Raw genomic sequence first — 19,246 nt, forward strand, 5'->3', positions numbered from 1 at the left:
CATACAAATTGTGAAGTTTTTTGTTCTAGTTCTGTGAAAAATGCCAGTGGTAGTTTGATAGGGATTGCATTGGGGAGTAGAGTCATTTTCACAATGTTGATTCTTCCAATCCAAGAACATGGTATATCTGTCCATCTGTTGGTATCATTTTTAATTTCTTTCATCAGTGTCTTATAATTTTCTGCATATAGGTCTTCTGTCTCCTTAGGTAGGTTTATTCCTAGATATTTTATTCTTTTTGTTGCAGTGGTAAATGGGAGTGTTTTCTTAATTTCACTTTCAGATTTTTCATCATTAGTGTATAAGAATACCAGAGATTTCTGTGCATTAATTTTGTATCCTGCTACTTTACCAAATTCATTGATTAGCTCTAGTAGTTTTCTGGTAGCATCTTTAGGATTCTCTATGTAGAGTATCATGTCATCTGCAAACCGTGACAGCTTTACTTCTTCTTTTACAATTTGTATTCCTTTTATTTCTTTTTTTTTCTCTGATTGCTGTGGCTAAAACTTACAAAACTATGTTGAATAATAGTGGTGAGAGTGGGCAACCTTGTCTTGTTCCTGATCTTAGTGGAAATGGTTTCAGTATTTCACCATTGAGGATGACGTTGGCTGTGGGTTTGTCATATACAGCCTTTATCATGTTGAGGAAAGTTCCCTGTATGCCTACTTTCTGCAGCTTTTTATCATAAATGGGTGTCGAATTTTGTCGAAAGCTTTCTCTGCATCTATTGAGATGATCATATGGTTTTTCTCCTTCAGTTTGTTAGTATGGTGTATCACGTTGATTGATTTGCGTATATTGAAGAATCCTTGCATTTCTGGGATAAACTCCACTTGATCATGGTGTATGATCCTTTTAATGTGTTGTTGGATTCTGTTTGCTAGTATTTTCTTGAGAATTTTTGCATCTATTTTCATCAGTGATATTGGCCTGTAGTTTTCCTTCTTTGTGGCATCTTTGTCTGGTTTTGGTATCAGGGTGATGATGGCCTTGTAGAATGAGTTTGGGAGTGTTCCTCCCTGTGCTATATTTTGGAAGAGTTTGAGAAGGATAGGTGTTAGCTCTTCTCTAAATGTTTGATAGAATTCGCCTGTGAAGCCATCTGGTCCTGGGCTTTTGTTTGTTGGAAGATTTTTAATCACAGTTTCAATTTCAGTGCTTGTGATTGGTCTGTTCATATTTTCTATTTCTTCCTGATTCAGTCTCGGCAGTTTGTCCATTTCTAAGAATTTGTCCATTTCTTCCAGGTTGTCCATTTTATTGGCATAGAGTTGCTTGTAGTAATCTCTCATGATCCTTTGTATTTCTGCAGTGTCAGTTGTTACTTCTCCGTTTTTTTTTTTTTTTTTTTTTTTTTGCGGTATGCGGGCCTCTCACTGTTGTGGCCTCTCCCGTTGCGGAGCACAGGCTCCAGACGTGCAGGCTCAGCGGCCATGGCTCATGGGCCTAGCCACTCTGTGGCATGTGGGATCCTGCCAGACCGGGACACGAACCCGTGTCCCCTGCATCAGCAGGCGGATTCTCAACCACTGCGCCACCAGGGAAGCCCTACTTCTCCGTTTTCATTTCTAATTCTATTGATTTGAATCTTCTCCCTTTTCTTCTTGATGAGTCTGGCTAATGGTTTATCAATTTTGTTTATCTTCTCAAAAAACCAGCTTTTGGTTTTATTGATCTTTGCTATCGTTTTCTTCATTTCTTTTTCATTTCTTTCTGATCTGATCTTTATTATTTCTTTCCTTCTGCTAACTTTGGCATTTTTTTGTTCTTCTTTCTCTAATTGCTTTAGGTGCAAGGTTAGGTCATTTATTCGAGATGTTTCCTGTTTCTTAAGGTAGGATTGTATTGCTATAAACTTCCCTCTTAGAACTGCTTTTGCTGCATCCCATAGGTTTTGGGTCGTCGTGTCTCCATTGTCATTTGTTTCTAGGTATTTTTTGATTTCCTCTTTGATTTCTTCAGTGATCACTTCATTATTACGTAGTGTATTGTTTAGCCTCCATGTGTTTGTATTTTTTACAGATCTTTTCCTGTAATTGGTATCTAGTCTCATAGCGTTGTGGTTGGAAAAGGTACTTGATGTGATTTCAGTTTTCTTAAATTTACCAACGCTAGATTTGTGACCCAAGATATGATCTATCCTGTAGAATATTCCATGAGCACTTGAGAAAAATGTGTATTCTGTTATTTTTGGATGGAATGTCCTATAAATATCAATTAAGTCCATCTTGTTTAATGTATCATTTAAAGCTTGTGTTTCCTTATTTATTTTCATTTTGGATGACCTGTCCATTGGTGAAAGTGGGGTGTTAAAGTCTCCTACGATGAATGTGTTACTGTCGATTTCCCCTTTTATGGCTGTTAGTATTTGCCTTATGTATTGAGGTACTCCTGTGTTGGGTGGGTGCATAAATATTTACAATTGTTATGTCTTCTTCTTGGATTGATCCCTTGATCATTATGTAGTGTCCTTCTTTGTCTCTTGTAATAGTCTTTATTTTAAAGTCTATTTTGTCTGATATGAGAATTGCTACTTCAGCTTTCTTTTGATTTTCATTTGCATGGAATATCTTTTTCCATGTCCTCACTTTCAGTCTGTATGTGTCCCGAGGTCTGAAGTGGGTCTCTTGTAGACAGCCTATATACAGGTCTTCTTTTTGTATTCATTCAGCCAGTCTGTGTCTTTTGGTGGGAACATTTAATCCATTTACATTTAAGGTAATTATCGATATGTATGTTCCTATTCCCATTTTCTTAATTGTTTTGGATTTGTTATTGTAGGTCTTTTCCTTCTCTTGTGTTTTTTGCCTAGAGAAGTTCCTTTACCATTTGTTGTAAAGCTGGTCTGGTGGTGCTGAACTCTCTCAGCTTTTGCTTGTCTGTAAAGGTTTTAATTTCTCCATCAAATCTGAATGAGATCCTTGCTGGGTAGAGTAATCTTGGTTGTAGGTTTTTCTCCTTCATCACTTTAAATATGTCCTGCCACTCCCTTCTGGCTTGCAGAGTTTCTGCTGAAAGATTAGCTGTTAGCCTTATGGGGATTCCTTTGTGTGTTATTTGTTGTTTTTCCCTTGCTGCTTTTAATATGTTTTCTTTGTATTTAATTTTTGATAGTTTGATTAATATGTGTCTTCACGTGTTTCTCCTTGTATTTATCCTGTATGGGACTCTCTGTGCTTCCTGGTCTTGATTAACTATTTCCTGTCCCATATTAGGGAAGTTTTCAACTATAATCTCTTCAAATATTTTCTCAGTCTCTTTCTTTTTCTCTTCTTCTTCTGGGACCCCTGTAATTCGAATGTTGGTGCATTTACTGTTGTCCCAGAGGTCTCTGAGACTGTCCTCAGTTCTTTTCATTCTTTTTTCTTTATTCTGCTCTGCAGTAGTTATTTCCACTATATTATCTTCCAGGTCATTTATCCGTTCTTCTGCCTCAGTTATTCTGCTATTGATCCCATCTAGAGTATTTTTAATTTCATTTATTGTGTTGTTCCTCATTGCTTGTTTCCTCTTTAGTTCTTCTAGGTCCTTGGTAAATGTTTCTTGCATTTTCTCTATTCTATTTCCAAGATTTTGGATCATCTTTACTATCTTTATTCTGAATTCTTTTTCAGGTAGACTGCCTATTTCCTCTTCATTTGTTAGGTCTGGTGCGTTTTTATCTTGCTCCTTCATCTGCTGTGTGTTTTTCTGTCTTCTCATTTTGCTTATCTTACTGTGTTTGGGGTCTCCTTTTCGCAGGCTGCAGGTTCGTAGTTCCCGTTGTTTTTGGTATCTGTCCCCCGTGGCTAAGGTTGGTTCAGTGGGTTGTGTAGGCTTCTTGGTGGAGGGGACTCGTGCCTGTGTTCTGGTGAATGAGGCTAGATCTTATCTTTCTGGTGGGCAAGTCCACGTCTGGTGGTGTGTTTTGGGGTGTCTGTGGACTTATTAGGATTTTAAGCAGCTTCTCTGCTAATGGATGGGGCTGTGTTTCTGTCTTGCTAGTTGTTTGGCATAGGGTGTCCAGCACTGTAGCTTGCTGGTCGTTGAGTGAAGCTGGGTCTTGGTGTTGAGATGGAGATCTCTGGGAGATTTCTCCGTTTGATATTACGTGAAGCTGGGAGGTCTCTTGTGGACCAGTGTACTGAAGTTGGCTCTCCCACCTCAGTGGCACAGCCCTGATGCCTGACTGGAGCACCAAGAGCCTGTAATGTTAGTGTTGGAGGGTCTCCTGCCGAGGTGGGGTATGGCTGTGTGTCACCGTGAGGACACTGGCAGCAGAATTTCTGGGAAGTACTCCTTGGCGTGAGCCCTCCCAGGGTCTCTCCAGTTGCTTCTGATCACATAGTTTGTGGGTGTCACTTCTGTGGCATTTTTTTCCTTTTCGATATTACTTTGTGCTTGGCCTTTCAGCCAAGGTGGGCCATTTGTTTTCAAAGTCCATGCAGTGAGAGTGCTCTTGGTAAGAGCTTGCTTGCATATGTCGTTTGTGGCTGTGGCAGTTTCCAGCTGGGATTCAGTTAAAACTCCAGACATTTTTTTAGAGATTAAAAAACTGTCATGAAAATAATGAGGAGTTTTTTTTTTAAAGGACCTCTTAATCCTCTTCATAATGCCCTAGATAGCTGCTTGATTGGACCTTGGGGCCATTATGTGTGGAGCCATCAGTCTGCGCTGCAGCAAACTTCTTTCATTATTTTACACCATCTTGTTAGCACAGCTACCATTCCGTCCCCCATTTCAGGACAACTAGTGTGATCCCGATTTATTATCTCAGCTCCTGCAAAATTGTATTTTTCTGAAATTCTACTCTGTGTGTGCGTGCATGTGTGTTTTAGTGGAGTTAGCCTTTCCTTTTTCACTGTGGCTGCGATGACATTCAGCTGCTATTCTTCACATGTATCATCTCATCTAATCCTTTTAATAACCTGAGGGGTACATTCTCTTTTCATCCCCATTTTACAGAGGAAGAAAATAAACTCGCTCAGGATCACAGTCAGGAACTGGTCACCTTAAACCCTAGCTGTTCAACCTCAGCTCCCACTTTCTTAACCACTTCTCATTATGACTTCTCCCTTTATTGCCCATCTGCATGGGCTGACCCCCATATCAGTTCAGCCCATTGCATACAGGTGGGTTGGAGTGCACAAATACACTTTTCTCAGGGGTGAGGATTTGAATATTTTGGCTTAGACAGGTTTCCAAAGTTTCATAGATGGGCATTCTCCAGCCAAGAGTCTTGAATTCATTTAAAAAAAAATCAAGCCGTCATCCACTCCTTGCCCAGATCAAGCTAACTTCCCGTTAGCCCATTTCTGACCTTATTCACTCCAAATCTGACCTACACAGTAATGTTCTTTTGTGCTCAATATCTGACTCTTTTCTTTCCAGTCAACCTAGAATCACATAGGCACCATCAGGATCATCATCTCAGGGATGATTCCTGGGAAGGAGCGTCTTCTCCTTGCCCAGATTATGAGTCTAGTAATACGGCTGCGGTCATAACCATAGCACCAACCCCTCCCATGAGCTGGTGTCTCCTGACCCTTGGCCTCCAGAAAATCCTATTATTTCCCATCTTCCAGCTCAAAACACATGCCCTGCCCTCTCTTTTAATGAATACTGGATGTTCTGAACTGTTTCTGTCTCAAGCATTTACAAACCCGTGTGTAAAGTTCAAATATGTCCCAGTTAACCCCAGATGGGGAGGAAGTAGAAATTCTTTTCTGCACCCCTTACAGATGTCAGGGGAATCAACATCTAAGTGAAGCTTGCTACAGCTCTGCTTTACTGGAGCAATGCCCTGTGGTACTGTTGTAATTAAGGGTTTTTCTAAGTTCAATTAAAAACTCCTTGTGCACTGCTATGTGATAAATTGGCACTTCAACTTTACTCCAGGCAAAAATTTGACATATGAGCTCCGTAGGACCCCAGTGCCCCTCAGAGTAATGCAATCTGATCAGCTGTCACTGTACCATGCTTAATAGAAGCAATAAAAATAAAAATGAAGCAATGGGACTAGATTCCCAAGCATCTTGTCAAAGAGGCAAGCAGTCTCAAGTTATGTCACCAGTTGAGATGTAAGAAATGACTATACAGAATAGACATCCTAGAGGATCTGTTCTGAAAGGTGACTGGGAAAATTAGGTTGCCAAACCACAGCAGATGGTCAGGCAAACAGATGATCAATTGGGAGAATGCTTCAAAATGCAGGAACACCAGGGGAATAAAATTACCAATGCCAACAGTAAGTTAGAGAAATTGAGCGGGAAAAATATTCTGAGATGTTAAGTCAGACTGACGGAAGTACTAACTTTTTCTTACACATGGGCATGCTTTTGTTCATCTTGGTGGAGCATGTACTCCAAGTTGACATTATGCAGATTTTCTGACTCTCATGTGAAGGAACATTTACCTTTTTCCTATGCTAGTATTTGTTGTTTTTCCATATTTTATAATAACCTTCTTTCAGTTTCTGCTCTGAATATCAGTTGCTAAGGCAGTGAAAGAACATCTATGGGTGTGGTTATTTTAAGTCAGGTTGGACCTGCCTGTTTAATAACCAGGAACCATACTACCTTTTTGGTTGGACTGGCTTTGGCCCTTTTGTCCTCTGTGGTCATTTAGGTCTTTTTGCCTCTCACCTGGCCTCAGGAGCGGACTGGCAGATGGATTCATTTCATTTTCCCAATCTGCAGACGTTTAAGAAACTCAACGGCCAGATCACCACTGACAGATGTATTTTAAGAGTTTGGCAATGGAGTCTCTGGGGTTTACTCTGAAAGGTGTAACCTCCAGCATACAGTCCAGAGTGCGATACTTTCTGGGACTGAAGAAAGATTGATGAATAAAGAAATGAATGGATGGAACCATCTTCCTGTTTTGGCATGAGCTTATAATCCTTTACCAACTACATCTGGTTAGCTCTTTAGGGCATCTTTCAAAAGAAGGTGATGCCAGCTCAGGAAAGGCATCAACCCACTCTGAATCCCTGGGGTCATTGATGGGGCCTCTGTGGTATGTTACAAAAGCTGAGGAACGTCTGGAAGAGTTGATGAGTTTCCAATGTCTAGGTTTATGTTCTGTGGTAGCCAAAAAAAAAAAAAAAAAAACCCCAAACCCCCAAACAAACAAACAGACAAAAAACAACAGTAAGTACCCTGTTTTGGCATCACTACTATATAACAATGAAAGTGAAAAGGTGACTCAGTAACCCAAAAGAGGTGAAGAAAGAAGAAAAGCAAATAACCTGCATAGTCAGTACCTAAATCAGCTGCATCCACCCTAAATAGGCAAATTTTTCTGACTCCTCTAACAGAATTTTTTTTTTAATGGGAAACTGCATTGATATTGCAATAACATGATTTCTGATGATTAAAGTTGCCTTAATTTCAAAAGCAAGACATTTATTAGTCAGTTTTCCTGGGTGATGATGTTACCATTGCCTCTATATGAACCTGTATAGTCCTGTGATTGTTGCTAACAGTATCAGAACTTTCACAGACAGAGCCGCCCCCTTATGAGCTATAAACCAGAGCTGCCCCAAGGGCATTGGAGGAAGAATTGTCTATACTCACCCTCCGTAGCATCATCCATCAACTCACCAACAGACTTACAGACACAAAGACAATATGTGATACATCCCCTGACTTATGAAAGGAAAATCTCCTGGGCAATTTATAATGAATCTAAATACTCAAGTGCTAGTGTGTGAACTATCAGGAACCATGCACCAATTCAAGACACATTTACTGAACAGGACTATGTTAGAGATTTTGAAGGACACCAAAAAAAAAAAACCCACCATGATCTCTTCTCTAAAGGAGCAGAAAAATTGGAAGACAATTCTACAAAACCATGAGTTAGCATTATTTTATGGAAAGCAGACAGGCTCTGAACTCTGACAGATTGACCCAGGTTCACATTCAGACCTGCATGCCACATGTCAGTTGTATCAACTTATGGTCTTCTGTTTTCTTTTCTATAGAAGGGGAATAATAATATTACTGACTCTCAAGGTTATTATGAGAATTAATGGGATGATTTGTGACAGAATGAAAAGAATTCCTTGTGTTACAAGAAACAGTTTTTTAAAGATTTTTTTTGATGTGAATCATTTTTTAAAAGTCTTTATTGAATTTGTTACCACATTGCTTCTGTTTTATGTTTTGTTTTTTTGGCCACGAGGCATGTGGGATCTTAGCTCCCTGACCAGGGATCGAGCCCACACCCCCTGCATTGGAAGGTGAAGTCTTAACCACTGGACCCGCCAGGGAAGTCCCCAGAAAAAAAGTTTTTAAAACACACCTTTGTAATTCCAAAGAAGGAAAATTCAGCTTTGGGTAGGCCAGGAGATGGGAGTAAAGAATGAAAATTGGGAGAGTGACATTGCTTTGTGGAAGAAAAGGTAGAGCTAGAGAGTGACCCTGTGTTTGTGGGAAGGGGTGGGAGGAAGGAGAAAGGATGTAATCACACAAGCAGAAAAACACTGGTGCTGCAGAATCGGAGAGTCTGGAGGGGAAGGTTTGTAGAGAGAGATGAGTAGGCTAACAATTGACGAAGTAAAGTAGACCTGCTTCATGGTAATTTTAAGCTGATTTTTGCCTTGTGTAACTATTTCCTCCATTTCTCAACACAATTTTCAGTAAAATCTGTATATTTATTAATGCTTTGTACAGTTAGATTTCTTTTTGGGAGGTGGACCCAAGTGTTGAATTCTGTTTTGAAGTGTCATGGCAAGAATCAAGGCTACTACAGGATCCCAGTCTTACCTGGATCCCGTAGATATGAGGGTTGGCTATTAAAAATAATTAAAACTCTTTGTAATTTACTGTTAATACTTTTTCAGCGAAAGGAAGAAATCAGCATGTGCTAGAGTAAATAAAATAGACATTTTGGAAAGAGTATGACTTATACTTGTCTTAAAAAGTGGGAAAGACATAAGAAAAGGAGGAAAGAATGTATTTCAGGTAGAGAGAACTATGTGGGCAAAGGTATGGAGGCAGAAGTCTACCTAGTGGTTACAGGGAATTCTGAAGAGAACTTTTTGGTTATTATAGAGAATGTTTATTAATATTTCCAGATATCTTAGAATCACATTGAGAAGAGTTTTGAATACCAGAAAAGGGTTTGTACTTGAGGGAGAAAGGAGTCAGGACCTGTAGGCAAGTTTTGAGAAGGAACATTTAATCATGGAGATTTTGTCTAAAGAATTAATTCTTTGTGTTATGAAAATGTTGTGATAATGAAGCAGTACTGGAAAGAGGAGAAACTAAAGACCAAAAAACCAAGTAGGTTGCTGCTGCCTGGAGATTGTAGTACAAGAAGACAAGGCAAAGTGAAACATCTTGAAGGAAAATAGCACAACTTGGAAAGGCATATGGTAGACTAAACAGTGACAGCAGTTTTAAGATGGCACAATCTGGAATGAAAATGTTATGATAAATAGAAAGAGGACTTGACCAGAGGAATCTAAGTGGGCAAAGGTGAGACTGAGGATTTGAAGTTCAGCAAGACATTCAAGGGTAAGTGTCCTGAAGTCAGTTGGAAATAACTGGGGCACAGATGAGAAGTTAGGGTTGATGATGCTGAGAAGCCATTGTTTGCGTAAGGGTGATAATTTAACCCCCTGAAATTTTCTTTGAGGGAAAATTTTCTTTGAGGGAAAAATAATAATTACCCCAGGAAGAGTTGGAACACAGAAGGTTATCAAAATCAAGAGAGGAAAGAATTCCAAGGGACTTCTTCATGCTTCCCCATCTCAGTAAATAATACCATCACTCACAGTTGCTCAGGCCGACACCTGAATTTCTCTCCTTTCACACCCTGCACTAAACCCATCAGCCAATCTTGCTGAATCAACCTTCAAACATATACTCTGTTCTACCCCCTCCACAGCTACCCACCTGGCCAGTTCACTAACATTTCTTACCAGGATTATAGCAGTAGCCCTATAAATGATTCCACTGCTTTTGGCCTCCATAGTCTAAAAATCTGAGTATCCCATCCAAAATATAAGTCAGATTATGCTATTCTCCTACTTAGAACCCTCCACTGGCTTTTTTTAAAATTTTATTGAAGTATAATTGAGTTACAATGTTGTATTAATTTCTTTGGTACAGCAAAGTGACTTAGTTATACATATATACATATATTCTTCGTTTTTTAATTAATTTATTTAATTAATTTATTTTTAGATGCGTTGGATCTTCATTGCTGTGTGCAGGCTTTCTCTAGTTACGGCAAGCGGGGGCTACTCCTTTATGTGGTGCACGGGCTCTAGGCACGTGGGCTTCAGTAGTTGTGGCTCGCGGACTCAGTGGTTGTGGCTCGCGGGCTCTAGAGTGCAGGTTCAGTAGTTGTGGCACACGGGCTTAGTTGCTCCGTGGCATGTGGGACCTTCCTGAATCAGGGCTCAAACCTGTGTCCCCTGCATTGGCAGGCAGATTCTTAACCACTGCACCACCAGGGAAGCCCCCCATGTATTCTTTTTCATATTCTTTTCCATTATGGTTTGTCACAGGGTATTGAATATAGTCCCCTGCTATACAATAGGCTCTTGTTGTTTATCCATCCTGTATATACTAGTTTGCATCTGCTGATCCCAAATTCCCTTTTCTTCCCTCCTCTCCCCCTTGACAACCACAAGTCTGTTCTGTATGTCTGTTAGTCTGTTTTTGTTTCATAGATATGTTGATTTTTATCATATTTTAGATCCCACATATAAGTGCTATCATATGGTATTTGTATTTCTCTTTCTGACTTACTTCACTTAGTATGATAATCTCTAGGTCCATCCATATTGCTGCAAATGGCATTATTTTATTCTTTTTGATGGCTGAGTAATATTCCATTGTATATATGTACCACATCTTCTTTATCCATTCCTCTGTCGATAGACATTTAGGTTGTTTCCATGTCTTGGCTGTTGTGAATAGTGCTGCTATGAACATAGGGGTGCATGTATCTTTTCGAATAATAGTTTCGTCTGGATATATGCCCAGGAGTGGGATTCATGGAGCATGTGGCAACTCTATTTTTAGAGTTTTGAGGAACCTCCATACTGTTCTCCATAGTGGCTGTGACAATTTACATTCCCACCAACAGTGTAAGAGGTGAACCCTCCAATGGCTTCTGCTCACACTTAGAATGAAATATAGTGCCCTCCAAGGCCCTACATGACCTGGCCTGACTTCCTTGCTGTCCTCACTGCCTATAATTCATTCCTTCTCTCACTCCGCTCTAGTCACCCTCACCTTCCTTGGCCTCCAGCACCCTAAGCTTATTTTTCCTTCACAGCCTCTTCCTTTGTTGTTCATAATGCCTGGACTCCACTACTTCCTACCCCCAGCAACATACATGGATTTTCTTGACTTGCGTTTCAACTTTCTTTTATTCCGTGAGTATATGGAGCATCAGTTACTGTCCTAGACATTGGGAATACAGCAGGAAAAAATTAGGCACTACTCCCTGTCTTTATGGTGCTTCCATTCTAGTGGGGAAATCGGACAATAGACAAGATAAATAAGGAAAATATGTTGCATGGTAGGCAATCATAAATGCTTAGGAGAGAAATAGAGCAGAGTTAAGGGGACAGGAAGTGTCAGTGTGGGTGTGGTGAGAGTGAGAGCAATTTTATATAGAGGGGACAAGCAAGGCCCAATTGAGGGGAGATGCTTGAGGAAAGACTAGAAAAAAGTTGAGGGGAATAAACAAATCAACAGCAACTCAAAGACCTGGAGAAAGGAGGGTGTAGATGATTACAGTGACCCCAGAGAGGCAGTTGGGTAACCCAGGTCATTCTCCTTCTCTTACCTGTGATATTTTTCTTCAGAGAACTTATATTATTACATATCCATCTTTTTATTTATTTAATATCTTTCTCCCTCACTAGAAAATAAGCTCCATAGTCTTCATCATAACAGTGTCTGACTCAAACTGGGAACTCAGTTTTACTGAATAAATTAATGAACAAAAGGGAGGCGCCTAGAACATAATGTTAACCATGGAAGAGTGAAAACAGGAAGGGCCTTTGAATTTGGCAGGAGGGCAAGAACTGGTAGCCTTTATGGGTCCTTGATAAAATGTTTGGGGTCGGTGTGGAGGGGCAAAGAAGCAGAAGGAAAGAAGCCAGACAAAGTGTTATCAACCAGTTCTTAAGCTTCCTTAATGCGGGTTGAATGAGAAAAGTGTTACACAGTTGACTATGCTATGCTCTTTTTCCTCTCTCTAACTTATTTATGATTTATTTATCCTCTTAAATATATACTTCACAAAATTGAGCATGTGGTATTATGCTGATCCTTTGCATGCCTTGGAGAATTGACAAATCCCACTCTACTCATTGTTAACATAATTTTAATTAAGGTATCTAAAACCCCTTGTTAAGACTTAACTGTAATCTCATTTACTGTGTGGGAAGTATTATCTATTCCATGACCGAAGTAAAATCTTAGGAAAGCGATATCCTCAAACTGCAGAGTATGAGACACAGTTAAGCCTAAGTGGCTGGAGAGCATTTCTATACTGAAATGAAGTAATATATGTGAAAGAGCTTCACAAGTATCAAAATACACAAATAGTGTCATTGAAAAGACAACTGCATGTTTTCTTGTCTCAGCTTGAAAAAATCCAGACCTTCAAAGCTGCAAGTACATTGTAAAAAAAAAGGCGGCATCCTATGAACTCAGATATTTACACAGTGTCATTTAAAAGGAAATACTGTAGGCTGTGAATTGTTTATCCAAAATATTTTAAACATTACTATGCCAAAGAATAAAGGAAATAAAAGAAAGGAAAGGAAAAGAAGGAAATCTCTCCTGCAATAGAGACGGTAAAGCCTCGTGTAAGTAACACTTTTGGGGTGAGGGGACCATATCTGACCTTCATGGAAACAGCCCTCACACGGCAGAGCTCAAAGCAGAGAACCAAACAATAAAATGTAAAAATAATTTCAAGAGGCTGTGTTAATAATACCGCCACCAGGAGTTCCCTGCTGGGAGTGCTGTCATTTTTGTTAAGCTTAGATACTTTTATCTTGTCTGATTTCCATCATAAGGAGAAGTTACCAAAGAAAATGAACACATCCTGAGTAGGATCATCATAGATTATTACAAAGTGGTTATTACTAAAGGCGTTAAGTAGTTCTTCTCATGAGCTTATCTTGTGGTTGCTGTTAACTGTGGTAGGAAATAGTCTATGCTGCCTATAAACTGTTCAAAAAATATTCACTTCAAAGGGAAGACACAAAGTATGGAGCTCTTCCTTACATATCAACAAATCAGGAGAAAACTTTAGATTTTATGTTACATCAGAAATAAATAAGATACCATTTTAAAGTCATTTTGCAAAATGAACTTTAAAAATATATGCATTTCTGTCCTGCGACTTGAGGACACAGGGAGGGGGAGGTAAGCTGGGACAAAGTGAGAGAGTAGCATTAACATGTATACACTACCAAATGTAAGATGGATAGCTAGTGGGAAGTAGCTGCATCGCACAGGGAGATCAGCTCGGTGCCTTGTGACCACCTAGAGGGGTGGGATAGGAAGGGTGGGAGGGAAACACAAGAGGGAGGGGATATGGGGATATACGTATACATATAGCTGATTCACTTTGTTATACAGCAGAAACTAATACAACATTGTAAAGCAATTATACTCCAATAAAGATGTTAAAAAATATATATATGCATTTTATTTACTTCCTGGGGCATGAATTTATTTACAGTATAAGAATAAAAGGGCTTCCCTGGTGGCGCAGTGGTTGAGAGTCCACCTGCCGATGCAGGGGACACGGGTTCATGCCCCGGTCCGGGAGGATCCCACATGCCACAGAGTGGCTGGGCCCGTGAGCCATGGCCATTGAGCCTGTGCGTCCGGAGCCTGTGCTCCGCAACGGGAGAGGCCACAACAGTGAGAGGCCCGCGTACCGCAAAAAAAAAAAAAAAAAAAAAAAGAATAAAAATATTTTGAAATGGACCAAAGTAACTTAGAATCATTTATTTCCCCCTACCTACAAGGCTTGCTTTCTCTTAATTTGGATAAAATAGAAAATGACAGTGATGGACGGCCTCTCAGTTCTTTCGTTGCTAGGTTACATGTGTGTCCATTTACCCTGCTTCCTGACAGAGCACAGTTTCCAGAATGCCGTGTAAAATATATGCCTTTGTTTCCTGGGAGGGGAGAAAAGGAAGGTTGATAGCCTCCCCATCCCACGTTTGTTTAGCAGTTTAGAGGGGGCATTGAAAGGCGAAGGATACACACAATGGGTAAGCTCCAGAAAACTGAGAGCTGTACACCTCACACCAGGTGACAGAGTCAGGAGCCCAGTGTGTCTCAGCACGTGTTCAGGGGTCTTCAGATCAAGGAGCAGACAGAGCTTTTGCTTTGCCCCTGTCTTCTTCAGATTCCTTTTTTTTACTGCCTTTGCCCCACCTTCTCAGACACTTAAAAATACGTGAAAGGAGCTTCTGGATCTGTTTTTTTGGGTGGCATAAACAAACTCCATCTCTCTCTCTCTCTCTCTCTCTCTCTCTCTCTGTCTCTCTGATCTAAAGAAACGCATTCCCAAAATGTAAGTTTTCTATGCAAATATTGGTAGAAATGTAAAAATCCCACTAAAGAAATGATAGACATAAACATGACAATTATAATGCAACCATCCTTGAGCTGCATTCCAGTATAATTTTTGACAACACGTATGATTGTCTCCCTTCAGAACATGTCCCTAAACTGTCCTGGCAACCTTATGGTCTCTCTCTGTTATGGGCATTGATGTTCAAGGTCAGTTTTGCACCTTACTATATGTCCTTTGTTTTTGTACAGCTTTAAATACGGAGCTTGTTTTTCAGGTTTTAGATAAAAGTGACCCTGATGTTTCACTGAGACAAGAAGAAAAGGAAGTTTCTCTTATGAATAAAGGTAAAAAAAGAATTCAGTTTACATATGTTAGCTGTAACGTCTTGAGTCTTTTTCAGTATGACTTAAGCGACATATCTTATGTAGGATATAGATCAGAAGTTTGGTAGCAGTTCGGATTTTAAAAAATTAAATCTGTTTTTCCAATAGTGGGAGGAGAGGTGGGTAGAGAGTGAGCTGCCAACCTCACACATTTTGGAGGGGCAGGGGCACACTTCCTGCCTGAGCGCACTTCCCCCAGTACTACCTCACTGCCTGAAATTCCAACAGTGGACGTCTGTCACCCCCTCATTGAATTCTACTTAGAAATTTGCTGACGACTGATATCAGGCCTATAATTTTCAGAAACTGTTTTTGAATATTACAATGACATTCCTCTGTTTTCAGTCATTTTAGTTTTTTCCCTATTTTGCATGATTCCTCTGAGATCACTAAGAATAGTTCAACAAACGCATTTATTAGTTCCTTCATGTCCGTGGGATGTAATTTGTCTTAGGTGAGAGACTTGAGCTTCTTTTAAGCATAAAGTTGCCATCTGATAATATTCAATCTAAAGACAATTTCCCTGCATGGAGAAGCTGGAAACAAGCTAGACTCAGAAAATTTTATTTTCTTAGTGTCCATTCATTATTATTAGTAGAATTCTTTTATTATGTGTTATATTATTATTATATCATTGTCTCCTTTATTGTAAAATTATACCATTGGGCCTAAGCAGCAGGACCATTCTTTTCATTGTCATCTTCTTATTTTGAAATAAGTTTTAAAGCCTTTCTTAGTCTCCTAAACAGGTCTCAGTTCATTTTGACTCCATAATTTCCAGTTGTTTTTGTGTCGATCCATGCCATCATTTCGTGTTCACTCTTGGTTGTACGCTCTCCCTTCTTTTATACTTCATTGCTTAGGTAACCTAATCAGTCATTCATTCACATCTTTATATTTGAACCCATTAGTGAGGTCCATAAGAAATCACACTTTTTCTCTTTCATCATAACTAGGATAGTTAGCTATTCCACAATCAAGATTTCTTTTGTAAGGGTCTCTTAATTTTAAAGCCAGTCTTTTATAGAAGTTTCAAACTATTAACATGCCTTCAAGTATGTGCCTGTTGGATTTCCAAATTGTAATGAAAAAATTGTTAATACAATTTTGATCCTAAAATTAATATTTAATTTCAAATACTCATCCTGGATTTGGAAGGAACGAATTGTGAAATATTTTCAAATGACTGTAGTTATGAATTAGTTGGCTAATGGGTTAAGAAATTTTACTTTGCATGCAGATCATGAGCAAAACCAACTGTGCCTGCAGTGTGCTTGGAAAACCTGTCTATTCTCTTTTATGTTTCCTTAGAGGAGTCAGGCAGGTCCTCAGCCATTCACTCACCATCCAAAACTTTCCTTGTTGCTGTCCTGTTCCCCTTGGCCTTCAGTGGCCCTAAACTTATTGGCAAGGGTTTACTTGGTGGGACAAGATCACAGTTATCAAAAAGAATTCTAGAGATATTAGCTGGAAGAAGAACACCTTGACCTATTCCTTAACACGCTCCCCAAGACACTCTTGAAACCAATCCGAGGGGATCAAAGCATTTCTGCTCTTCTATGGACTGTAAACAAATCACTAACCTCTCTGAACCTCGGATTCTGAAGTTCCCTGAGTGAGATTAACTCGATGACTGTAGGTCGCTTTCTGCTTTAAAGTTCTGCTCTCTCCTAGAGGCACATTTCTGATTGGGATCTGTCAGGATGTCTTTGAACCTGAACTCAAAATGGAAGAGAGTAAGATACTGGGGGAAGACAAGTGGTTGTCTGCGCAGGGGCTGCTGAGAGAAGGGACACTGGACAGTTCCCATTAGTCATCCCGTGCACAGCAATAGCAAAAAATAAGCATCATTAAAAAGAAATTATAAAAAAGAAGCTACAGAGGCTCTTGGATTCCTTATTAAGAGGTTATTATAAATTGCCTTAAGAACATATTGGTGCAATTTTACAAAAGAGTGTTTGAATACAAAGCCAAATTATATACAAGTTGTTAATGAACTGCTAACACTTCTTTCAGTTCATTGTGTAATCGCCAAAATGTGATTGACTTTCTTCATTTTGTCTATGTTCTTTTGAAGAAACACAGGAGTTGTGCAGTGATACTGCAGAAATAAAGAGAAACCCTTCATCACCTAACTGGGAAAGGTGAGTGTACTGCAATTATACAAATTCCAAGGGAGTACAATTATACTGTTGAAAAGTAATTATCAATGTTTAAATACAAGAAGAAAGAAAATAATAGCAACAAGCAAAGGCAATGAAGAGTGGAACCAGATTTTACAAAGGAGACAGGAAAGAATAGAATACACTAGATTTCTTACCCTTTTCCCAAACTTTTTCATTTTCTTTTGTGAGGATTTGGGAATTATGAAACGGAACAGGCTTAACTTCCCGCTCACAGAAAGCAACCAATTCAAATTATTGTAATATAGTCAAAGAACTAAAAATGTCACATATACGTATGACTATGAAATCATGAGCTGATTTTTTTTGTGTGGCTCATTATCTTATTGCCATACATACGTGCACTAATCATCGTATGCTAGAATTTTCTTGACATAAGACTCCTGTCACTTTTAAATAGAAGCTGAATATTTTGGTTATCCAATAGAATGAAAAAAAAAAATGTTTTCAAGGAAACAGATTCTTATCCTCACGCTGCTCCAAATTTGTCTAAGCTGCTTTCCAAGCATTCAGACCCAGTGTTGCTGGGAAGAATCCTGTGTTCTTTTTGCAGAGGGGCACACTGAGTTAAGTACAAGAAAAACCAAACCAAACCAAACCTAAGAGGAGCTGTTATTGTCCTGCACTTGCTGACTGAGTAGTCACTCTAACCCTCAAATCCCATCCCTCCACTCTTCCACTCAGAAGGCTTTCATAGCCCCACCACTTTTAAGACAAGGCAGAAACTCCTGAGCATGGCACAAGCCCCCTGTGCTCATGACTCCCAGGTTAGCTCCCACTTTGCTTCCCAGACTTTCAAAATTGCTTCCCGTTCTGTTATATCACAAAATTCCACCTCTTTTTCCACACCACTTCCTGGGTTTGAATGCCCTCTTATGTACTGGTCTGTTACCCTTTCATTCACGTCCCAGTTCAAGTGTTCTCTCCTTTGGGGGCCCCGATTCTCCTGGGCAGACTCAGGTGTTCACAGAGCCACCACTGCGGGGATCAGATTGCATCATAGTTCATTCAACTGCAGTAAGTATTTGTTAAATACCAACCACGTTCTGACACACGGTGTGAACAACTCCTCACGTCAGGTGGAATTGTCGTCTGAGTATCTGTCTTCCCTCTGCATGTGAGCTTCATGAAGGACGGGGCTCATATCTTTTCTTCTTTGTAACTCTGGCCTCTGACAGATCTTCCCCGAACACTCCATCTAAAATAGCCCGCCCCGCTTCTGATAACGCACACCATCAAATTGTATCATCCCACTGTATTTCTTTCAGAGCCTTTATTATTATTTTAAAGTATCTTATTCAATTATCTATTTCTTTTAACACTTTACATTCTAGCTTTCGTATTTTCTGTATTTTCACTTGAAACTAACTCACTCCACAAGAACAGGGGCTATCTTACTCACCGCTGTGTCCTTAGTGTCGAGAATAGCACCTGCCTCAGAGTTGGCATTCTATAATATTTGTTGATTGAATAAATGATGTAATTTTCCCCCCAGTGCTGTTGTTAGGTCATTTTATGGACGATGCTTTAACCTAAAGTTATTTATTAAAATTTGAGTTGAAATTTAAAATCCATCCAAAATCTAAAACATGTTTTTTTGCCTGTGTGTGTATTATTTCATATATTACTTTTAGGCTTTTATGAACTTGTGTTTTTTAAAAATAATCTTTGAGTCATAACTACAATATGAATGTTAGAACTATTATCCAATTAAAACAATCTTAATGGGAGAATCTTATCAAATTCATTAGTAGTGGTAGTAATAATGGAGATGATTATAATAACATTGATAACTAGGTTCTGTCTGCTGAGCACTTACTGTTAGTAGGCATTGAGCTAAATTCTGTGTATGTATTATGTAATCCTCAGCACAGCTCTGTGAGGCAGGCACTATTATTATTTGGCAGAAGAAGAAACAAAGGTTCAGGGAGGGATCTCTGTGCTCTGGTGTAGTGCATTTTACCCTCCATCTCCCACCCCAGCACGAATTTCCAGCATCCCAAAAATGGTAAAAAAAAAAAAGAAAATTTAAATTTAAGGACTTCTTTAATAAAATTTCAGCATAAAAGAGGTTATAATTAATAGGCTTCAGACATTGTGTGAGTGTTCTTTAACAGA

General features: G+C 39.4%; 1 protein-coding gene across 2 annotated transcripts in view; it reads left to right on the top strand.

Annotated features, from left to right (window-relative positions):
* The window catches only part of MORC1 (MORC family CW-type zinc finger 1), a 352,246-nt gene that overhangs the window by 310,431 nt on the left and 22,569 nt on the right, over window positions 1-19,246 (top strand). For both annotated transcript variants that reach the window (XM_033432194.2, XM_033432196.2), the window contains 2 exons: window positions 14,837-14,906; window positions 17,023-17,089. In XM_033432194.2, coding sequence (XP_033288085.1) covers window positions 14,837-14,906; window positions 17,023-17,089 — 137 coding nt within the window. The remainder of the gene's footprint in view (window positions 1-14,836; window positions 14,907-17,022; window positions 17,090-19,246) is intronic.

The sequence above is a fragment of the Orcinus orca genome, chromosome 5 (assembly GCF_937001465.1).
Source record: "Orcinus orca chromosome 5, mOrcOrc1.1, whole genome shotgun sequence".
NCBI lineage: Eukaryota > Metazoa > Chordata > Mammalia > Artiodactyla > Delphinidae > Orcinus > Orcinus orca.